At 41.1% G+C, this 9,933-nt stretch overlaps 2 protein-coding genes across 2 annotated transcripts; both read left to right on the top strand.

The window, feature by feature from the left end:
- The first annotated feature begins 2,588 nt into the window (after positions 1 to 2,588).
- On the top strand, positions 2,589 to 6,946 carry LOC140872821 (uncharacterized). The gene is made up of 7 exons (XM_073275718.1): positions 2,589 to 3,984; positions 4,070 to 4,313; positions 4,722 to 4,792; positions 4,847 to 5,014; positions 5,448 to 6,042; positions 6,427 to 6,499; positions 6,620 to 6,946. Exons 1-7 carry the CDS (start codon positions 2,589 to 2,591, stop codon positions 6,944 to 6,946), a joined length of 2,874 nt encoding a protein of 957 aa, XP_073131819.1.
- A 2,260-nt stretch (positions 6,947 to 9,206) lies between these two features.
- LOC140872824 (NDR1/HIN1-like protein 12) lies at positions 9,207 to 9,831 on the top strand. Its single transcript, XM_073275721.1, has one exon. The coding sequence runs from the start codon at positions 9,217 to 9,219 to the stop codon at positions 9,820 to 9,822; it is 606 nt and encodes a 201-aa protein (XP_073131822.1). The 5' UTR covers positions 9,207 to 9,216; the 3' UTR covers positions 9,823 to 9,831.
- The last annotated feature ends 102 nt before the right edge of the window (positions 9,832 to 9,933 follow it).

Raw genomic sequence — 9,933 nt, 5'->3', positions numbered from 1 at the left:
CCTCCCTTCCATTCATCTTCTTCATCGAGTCATCAGCCAAGGAGGTTCCATAGCCGAGTTTTCTTCGAAACTTCGAGTTGTTCGTCGTCCCGTCGTCCCGGAATCGTCTCACGCCCGTTTTCTCCTCGTTTTTACGGTGCAAGGCATGTTTCCTTCGATTTTTCTTGCCATGTCAGTTATGATAGTGTGTGTAGTGTTGTGCATCGAAAAACTTTTAGTTTTTTTCAGAAAATGTTTGAGTTTGATGAAGGCGTACGGTTTTGGTTGGATTAGTAAGACATGCTCACGTTTTTTTATTCCTCCATGCATGGTTCGACTGCTGGTAGGGGTTCAGAAGGCGTGGTGCGTGGCCTGGACTCGAGTGGCTCGAGTGGTTCGAGCCAAACGAGTCCAGGAAACCACCATGTGCAGATCGGCCCCCTTAGTTGACAGATTAGGGTTTAGCGGAAGGGGTGACTGTGCGGTCATGCAGGGCAGGTAGGGGTCTGGTGGGTGCATAGGTTAGGACCGGCAGGACCCTGTGAAGGTCCTGCCGGCGGCGGTCCGGCCAGGGGTGGCCGGACGGGCTGCTGCACGCATCCGAGAGGGTTTGAGAGAGGGGGGGGATCGGGTTGGGCTGGGTTCTGGGCCTGGGTCGGGTCGGGGTGTCCTGGGTCGGGTCAGTAGGTTAGTGGGTCGGTCTTTGGGCTTTTGGGCCCATTGGGCCAGTTTAAGTTGTTATTGGGCTTAGAATGTTTTAAATGGGCTTTAATTATTTAATTGGGCTTAGAATAATTTTTATTGGGTTTAAGTAGGTTAATGGGCCAGATTTAAGTTAATGGGCTTGAGTGTTAGGGCCAGCAGTCCAGGACCATCCATGAGAAAATTTCATGTGTCCTGATTATATATTTAATTATTTTTATGCATTAAGTTATTTTAATATTTATATGTTAGTAAGAAATTAAATTAAATATATATGAAGGACACACATTTTATTTAAGTACATGCATTCATGAAATAATTTTATGCATAATTAAATGTTTAAGGTTGAGTAATAATAAAATATTTTATGTTGGAAGTTGAAGTAGTGTGACAATTTAAGGGGGATTCGTCCCCATATGTGACCTATTGAAGGGCAGTTTACTGCCAATTTAAGAGGTGATTCGTCACCGCCACGTACGTTGGTTTCCACGCTGATCAGTATTTAATGTATGATTTAAGGTTACACTACGGATACAACCATGCGATGTTAGAAAATAATTGCTCAACAATGTTTATGTATTATGTTATTTAAGTTAAGTTATGTGATGTTATGAAATTTTCAAGCATGCTCATTCATGTATATGTATGTATTAGTATTTAATTGTTTTAAATTATTTTAAACCCTTGTTATGTTAGCATGTTGGGCCTCTAGGCTCACTACACTGGTATGGTGCAGGTGAGTACGTTGAGGATGAGGTTGTACCCACCGAAGGCGAGGATGTATGAGCGGACATGCAGTGACCCCGTGACCGTGATAGATGTCTGAGTCACATGCATGTTTTATTTATGTCAGCATGTTACATTTTATATTATTTTTCAGTGGTTGTGAATTTTGAATATTTTATGGAATATTGTCAGTGCATGCAAATTTTAATCATTTTATTTATGTAGTATTTTTAATTAAATGTTTGACTCAGATATTTATTTTATTTTAAAGAATGCATTTTTATTTAAGTATTTAATTATTTATTTATTTATTTTAAATCTTTTTATTCTGTGCATATATGTACATATTTTATTTAGTAAGTAATAAAAAAAAAAATTCCGCATATTTATTTATTTATTAATTATAGAGTTAGGGTCGTTTCACATATGCTTGTTGATCAACAGGAAACCATGAATGGCTCGTTATGACGGTTATCACACTACTCATACTTCATCACCTCAAATATTTTTATGTTATGGCTACATCAAAGTTATGTTTATTGCATGAAAGTTTAAGTTAATGTTTTTTTTTTAGAGTAGAAAATCCTTTTTCTGTCTGTTCTTGCTGAGTCTTTCGACTCAGTATACTTGAATGGTGCAGATAACGATGATGTGGATGCTTATATTGATGATTATGTGACCGGGCATGAAGAAGAGGCCAGGGTCGGTCCAACGGGCAATGCATGAGTGTGAACGTTTTAGCTTGGGAGATGTTTTAAAAACATTTATTTTATTTTTTTTTATTTGATGAGAGGCTAACAAATTTAATTTTCTTTAGTTGTTGGCCATGTTTGGCAAATATTTTTAGATACTATTTTATTATGTGCAATTTTTATATGCTCCTTTTAATAAAGAAGATGATGCTTCCGCAAAATTTTTATTTTTACCAGATTTAAGTATTTATGTTTGAGTAACGTTTCGATTGTGAAATTGGGATGTTACAGCTTGGTATCAGAGCAGTTCGCCCTTGGTTTGTCGCACACATGCATTCTCGCCACGACCCTATGCTTCGTCTTCATGTCTGTAAGTTTTATGTTATGGATTGTTTAAGATGCATGATAATGTTTTTGATTTATAGTGTATGTCTATTGAGTAGGATGTTATGTTTAATTAAGCATGTGGACGGTATGGACATCAGGATCATGGCTAACCGTAGGAATCCGAACAATGAGGACAATCAGAACAACCAGTTTTTGGCTAGGTTGGCGACTCTGTTGCAAGAGCAGAGTAGAGCCCAAGGGGAAGAGATTCAACAGTTAATCCAAGCACAAGCGGGAGGACGGAACAATAATCAGCCGCTATTAACTAATCCGATCTTTAAACAGTTTAAGGATCTAGGGCCACAGGAGTTCAAAGAAGGGGCTGATCCCTTTGTAGCCGAGGAATGGGTGCAGTCAGTGGAGACTATTTTTGACTACATGCAGCTCACTGATGCAGACCGTGTGAGGTGTGCCATCTTTATGTTCCGTGATGATGCACGGGTTTGGTGGCAGGGAGCCCGTTCTGCTATGGATATGACTACGTTGACTTGGAATGGATTCAAAGATGTATTCTATGAGAAATATTTCACTATCAGCACCAGGACTAGACTTGCTAGAGAATTTCTGGAGCTCCGCCAAGGGAGCATGTCCATTGCCGAGTATGTGAAAAAGTTTGAGAGAGGGAGGTACTTTGTGCCCATGATTTCGGGCAATGCTGCAGAGGAGTTGAAGCATTTCACAGAGGGACTGAATGCCACTATTCGACGAGATGTCAGATTGAGTGGGGCACAAACGTACCGAGCAGCAGTGGATGAGGCTATGTTGTCAAAAAAAGATGGGAATGATATTATCAAAGAATCGCAAGCGAAGAGGATTAGTTACCAAGGGAGAGAGCAGCAAGGGTCTAGTCAGAAGAGGCCGTATCAAGCTCCAGCCCAAAGGAGATCGCAACAGCAGCAGCGCCAAAACCCCAATCAGGCGCGACCTCAGGGACAGAATCAACCGAACGCCAACGCTCCAAGGCCGGAGAATGCACCTATCTGTCAGAAGTGTGGGAAATCACACTCCGGTCAATGCATGCTTGGGACCAATACTTGTTTTCTCTGCAAGAGGACAGAGCATTTTGTCAAAGACTGCCCGCAGTCAAAGGAGCATGTCAAGGGAAGAGTGTTTGCTATGACTCACGATCAGGTTGACCCAGATTCTGCAATTGTCTCAGGTATGATTCGTATTGCTGATTTACCTGCATTCGTGTTGATAGATACAGGAGCTACACACTCTTTTATGTCTGTTAGTTTTATGATGAAATTGAGGGTCTTGCCGGATGAATCTATTTCGGAATTTTGTGTGTCGTTACCCTCAGGAGAAGAACTGAAAAGTAATAGTGTGGTAAGAAATTGCAAGGTTCAGATGCAGAGTCTAGTTTTGTGTGCAGATTTTATTGTTTTGAAAATGGTGGATTTCAATGCAATTTTTGGGATGGACTGGTTGACTCGGCATGAGACTATTATTGACTGCAAAAATTGTCTCTGTGAAAGATCAGAACGGGAAATCGTTGGTGTTCCGCACTACGTCTAAGAAGAGCGCACCAGGTATGATTTCTGTAGGAACAGCCTGGCAATTATTGAGTAATGGGTGTACAGGATTTCTTGCGAGTCTAATTGGTGATCTGGAGGTACAGCGACCAAAACTTGGGGAAGTGAAGGTAGTGAAAGATTTTCCGGAAGTCTTTCCCGATGATGTTGCGGTATTGCCTCCAGTCAGGGAAGTCGAATTTGGGATAGAATTGTTGCCTGAAACTAAGCCAGCTTCTAAGGCACCGTACAGATTGGCACCGACCGAGATGAAAGAATTAAAGGATCAGTTGCAAGAGTTGCTAGATAAGGGGTTCATCAGACCGAGTGTATCGCCTTGGGGTGCACCGGTGTTGTTCGTCAAGAAGAAAGATGGGTCAATGAGATTGTGCATTGACTACAGAGAGCTGAACCGAGTTACAGTAAAGAACAGATATCCCTTGCCCAGAATAGACGACTTGTTCGACCAATTGCAAGGGGCAGAGGTGTTCTCAAAAATAGATCTACGATCAGGTTACCATCAGCTGAAGGTAAAAGATTCAGATGTGCAGAAGACAACATTCAGGACTCGCTATGGCCACTACGAGTTCTTGGTAATGCCGTTTGGGTTGACCAATGCACCAGCTGTTTTCATGAATTTGATGAACAGGGTGTTTCAACCTTTCTTGGGTTAGTTTGTCATAGTCTTCATAGATGACATATTGATCTATTCTCGCAATAGGGAGGAACATCGTCAGCACTTGACTACAGTGTTGCAGATTCTAAAAGAAAAGCAGCTGTATGCTAAATTCAGTAAGTGTGAATTTTGGCTAGAGCAGATTTCATTTTTGGGTCATATATTTTCAGCTAAAGGGATTGAGGTCGATCCGTCTAAGGTGGAAGCGGTTCGGAATTGGGTTGCTCCGAAGAATGCTACAGAAATACGAAGTTTTTTGGGTTTAGCAGGCTACTACAGGAGATTTATTCAAGACTTCTTTAAGATAGCTCTACCACTGACTTCCTTAACTCGAAAAGGTATGAAGTTTGTATGGTCAGATCAATGTGAGAAGAGCTTTGCCGAATTGAAAAAAAGACTGATGTCAGCGCCAGTGCTAGCAATTCCCGAAGGCACGGGTCGTTTTGTGGTTTATACCGATGCTTCTAAGAGTGGATTAGGAGTTGTTTTGATGCAGGATAATAAAGTAATAGCATATGCATCTCGACAGCTGAAGGTTCATGAGAGGAACTACCCGACTCATGATCTTGAATTGGCGGCAGTGGTTTTGTGCTTTGAAGCTTTGGAGACACTACTTGTACGAAGAAATGTGTCAGATTTTCACTGATCACAAAAGCCTAAAATATTTCCTCACTCAGAAGGAGTTGAATATGAGGCAGAGTCGATGGCTGGAATTGGTGAAGGACTACGACTGTGACATTAGCTATCATCCGGGTAAGGCTAATGCTGTAGCAGATGCATTGAGTCGCAAGTCTGCGACATTGAACCAATTGACAGTCCAGCAGGAATTGATTGCTGAAATTGAACGGATGTGGTTGGAGGTATTCGAACCAATGGAGGTATGCACTCTAGCAGCTTTAACAGTAGTACCTAGTTTTCTTGAGAGAATTCGTGCAGGCCAAGCTTCTGATGAACAGTTGACGTTGTGGAGGAACAGAGATGAAGCTAAGGGTGGTACATTGTACACTGTCAAAGATGGAATTGTTCATCACCGAGGTAGAATGTGGGTGCCAGCAGTAGACTCACTGAGATTTGAAGTGATGACTGATGCCCATACTATTTCGTATTCCATTCATCCAGGAAGTACGAAAATGTATAAGGATCTGCAATCCTTATATTGGTGGCCGGGAATGAAGAGGGATGTTGTTAAATTTGTGAATGAATGTTTGACTTGCCAGCAGGTGAAGATCAAGCATCAGAGATCGGCAGGACTCCTGAAACCATTGTCAATACCCACATGGAAGTGGGAAGATGTCACCATGGATTTCGTGGTAGGATTGCCAGTTTCAACACGAAGGATGAACTCGATTTGGGTGATAGTTGACAGGTTAACTAAGTCAGCTCACTTTATTTCAGTCAGGAATAACTTCTCGATGAATCAGTATGCAGAGTTGTACATTCGAGAAATTGTCAGATTGCATGGAGTACCAGCGAGGATAGTATTTGACAGAGACCCTAAATTCACTTCAAACTTTTGGGAAAGTTTACATAGAGGATTGGGAACGAATCTAGCTTTCAGTACAGCTTTCCACCCTCAGACAGATGGTCAATCAGAACGAGTGATCCAAATACTCGAAGACATGTTGAGAGCTTGTATGATCGACTTTGGAGGTAATTGGGAATCGAAATTGCCTTTAGTGGAGTTTACTTACAACAATAGTTATCAAGCAACTATTGGCATGGCTCCTTATGAGGCGTTGTATGGGAGAAGGTGTAGAACTCCCCTACACTGGGATGAAGTTGGAGAGAGAGCTGTTTTGGGACCGGAAGTAGTGACCCAAACAGTAGATGTGATAGCCAAGATCAGAGACAGAATGTTGACAGCTCAAAGTCGATAGAAAAGTTACGCCGACCAGCGACGTAGAGATTTGGAGTTTGAAGTAGGTGACCATGTATTTTTAAAGGTGTCACCATGGAAAGGTATTATGAGATTCGGGAAAAAGGATAAATTGAGTCCAAGATATATAGGACCTTTTGAGATCCTAAAAAAGGTTGGGGCTCGAGCTTACAGAGTGGCACTACCACCCAACTTGGAGGGTGTTCACAATGTCTTCCATATCTCCATGTTAAGGAAGTATGTGGCAAATCCTTCTCATGTTATCCGCCATGAGCCAGTGGATTGGACGCCGGACTTGTCCTACGAGGAGATGCCTGTTCAAATCTTTGACAGACAAGTTCGTAGGTTGAGAAACAGAGAGATTCCAATGGTGAAAGTCTTATGGCGCAACTAGTTGGTTGAGGAAGCTACCTCGAAAACCGAGCAGGATATGCAAGCACGCTATCCTGAACTGTTTGGTAAGTTGAATTTCGAGGACGAAATTCTTTTAAAGAGGGTAGAGTTGTAAGGTCCAAAAAGTCCACTAGCTTAATCACGGTTAATTGATTAAATTATATGATTTAATGCATGTTATTTAGATTGTTTAATTGTTATGTTTAATTATGTGATTAATTTAAATGCCTGAAATTGTAACCATATGTATGATTTTAAAGTTTTCATGTTGAAATTAATCTTGGGTCGCAGGAACGAGTCTAGCCTTGAAACGAGTTAAAGAGAATATTTTAAATTAAGTTTAAAAGGATGCAGTGTATTTTTATTTAAGTGGGAGAGTAAAAGTTTTTAAAGGATTTTAAGAGTAACTAATGGGCCGTGTTGAAGCCCATTAGTCACAAAAGAAAAGCGTTCAAAATTTATTTCTGAACACTCATTTTGAACGCTCACTTTTTTTTTCTCAAAATCTCTCTCGAACACTGAGATCTTCAGGCTAGGGTTCTTCCACTTCTCAAGCCTCGATCGTTTCGCCGTCCAGGTTAATCCCAATCAGACGATTCAGGCAAGTTTTTACTGTTTTTAAACCCATTCAAGAATATATGTATTTTTTTTAAAGTAAAACCCTAGGTGTTTGATTGATGATCTATGCATGTTTTTTGAAAATTTTATGAGTATGTTGCTTGATTGTGATACGTGAAGCATTCCTGGTGTGTTTGGTTCATGTTTATTGAGTTTTGAAAGATTTGAATGGAATATATCAGTTTTTTGGGTAAAAGTAGTTATGAAGGTTTTTGACTCAAAATCTTTGAATGTTTGATGTATTGGTACAAGTTATTTTGAAATTTTGATGTTGTTGAATTGTATTTTTGATGAAAAATCGTCCCTAAGCAGTGTGATTTTGAAAAAGAGCAGAAAAGATCAGTTTTCGGAAAAAGAAGTCGCGACGGCGCGCCCGCGCCTGAGTCGCGCATTTCTGCGCCCAGGAGGCGCTCCCGCGCTGCGAAGCAGCGTGCCCGCGCCAAGCGCCCGCACTTTTGCGAGCGGGCGGCGCGCCCGCGCTTGTTGTGCGCGCGGCCGCGCCGGTGGCAGCGCCGTGACGGCGCGGCCGCGCCTCAGGCTCGATTTTTCCACCCCATTTTATGAGTTTTTGAGTCCTAAAAATCATGATTTTGGTATTTTAATTATTTTTAAGAATGTCCATGAAGAATTTTAAAGTTTTCAAGGTCCGAAACGGACGGAATGCCTCACGTGGATCGGTCAAGTTATGTATTGCATGATTATGTGATTTTCTCATGAAAGCTAATTTCTCATGAAATGTTTTGAAGAAATTTAAGCATGTAGCATCACGAGAAATTTTATGAGCATGTTACGAGGTTTATGAAAATGATATGATATGATTTGATAAGATGAATGATATGATACATGGAAAATATTTTGATGAATTATGCGTCTTGTGGTGATTATAAAAATATTTTTTTTTAAAGTAGAAAATCCTTTTTCTGCCTGTTCTTGCTGAGTTTTTCGACTCACTATACTTGAATGATGCAGGTAACGATGATGTGGATGCTTATATTGATGATTATGTGACCGGGCATGAAGAAGAGGCCGGGGTCGGTCCAACAGACAATACATGAGTGTGAACGTCTTAGCTTGGGAGATGTTTTAAAAACATTTGTTTTATTTTTTTTATTTGATGAGAGGCAAACAAGTTTAATTTTCTTTAGTTGTTGGCCATGTTTGGCAAAGATTTTTAGATACTATTTTATTATGTGCAATTTTTATATGTTTCTTTTAATAAAAAAGATGATGCTTCTGCAAAATTTTTATTTTTACCACATTTAAGTATGTATGTTTGAGTAACGTTTCGATTGTGAAATTGTGATGTTACAAAGATAGTGGACTAAGACAGTAAATCGACCGATAAAAATACCAACCATGAAAAAGAAAAATACAAATGACATGACAAAAAAAATATGTATTCATGAAAATGTATATATACATAAAACTAATTAAAATGTGTATCTTGTCGTAAAACTAAAGGGATTAATGGAGCATAAAGTAGAAAACTAATTAGAATAATGAAGATAGCTTTATACATAGGAAAGGAAGATATACCAAACCCTTCCCCACACATTGCACCTAAGAACCCTCACAAATTAAAATTCCCACATAAAATCACCCCAACGCCCCCATGCACTTTCCCTTCCTAATGTCATCCCCCCCACCTCACCAATGCCGAAACCGGGCCGCCTCCACCGGAGCACCCCACACACCACCAACCCCTTGATCTGGTGCCTCGCCGTGATCTGCGCCATACTCGCGGTGGCCGTGATCATCGCCGGAGTAGTCGTATTCATCGGCTACCTGGTCATCAAGCCCAAGGTCCCTCAAATAAGCGTCACCAGCGCGCGGCTCGACACCTTCTACTTCGACCAAGCCAACGTGCTGACGGTGCAGGTGACCATAATGATCAAGTCCGAGAACCATAACGCGAAAGCCAGCGTTAGCTTTTACGGGACGAGTTTCGGGTTGAGTTTCCGGGGGCAGAGTATAGCGTACTTGGTGGCGGATACGTATGGTTTGGGGCCGAATAGCACGACGGAGTTCGGGTATGTTTCGCAGTCGACTCCGATCCCTTTGAATCCAGATGAAGCGGATGCTGTGAACTGGTCTTTGAGGCGAACTGTTGCTAATTTTGAGCTGAAAGGGAGCACGAAAACGAGATGGAGAGTGGGGTTGATTGGTTCCGTCAAATTCTGGTTGCATTTGAATTGCATGCTGCAGTTGCCTGTCAATGGGACTCCCATTTTCCCACGCTGTAGCTCTAGGTCTCAATGAAAATTATTCTTATTAATGTACGTCTCATAATATAATTTTGATCATTTTGAATTTTTCAATATCTCCTCATTTATCACACACATCTGACTATAGATTTGATCTTTTGGACAC

Source organism: Henckelia pumila, unplaced genomic scaffold, assembly GCF_033568475.1.
Source record: "Henckelia pumila isolate YLH828 unplaced genomic scaffold, ASM3356847v2 CTG_477:::fragment_2:::debris, whole genome shotgun sequence".
NCBI classification, from domain to species: Eukaryota; Viridiplantae; Streptophyta; class Magnoliopsida; order Lamiales; family Gesneriaceae; genus Henckelia; species Henckelia pumila.
This window is presented reverse-complemented; position numbering and strand designations above follow the sequence as displayed.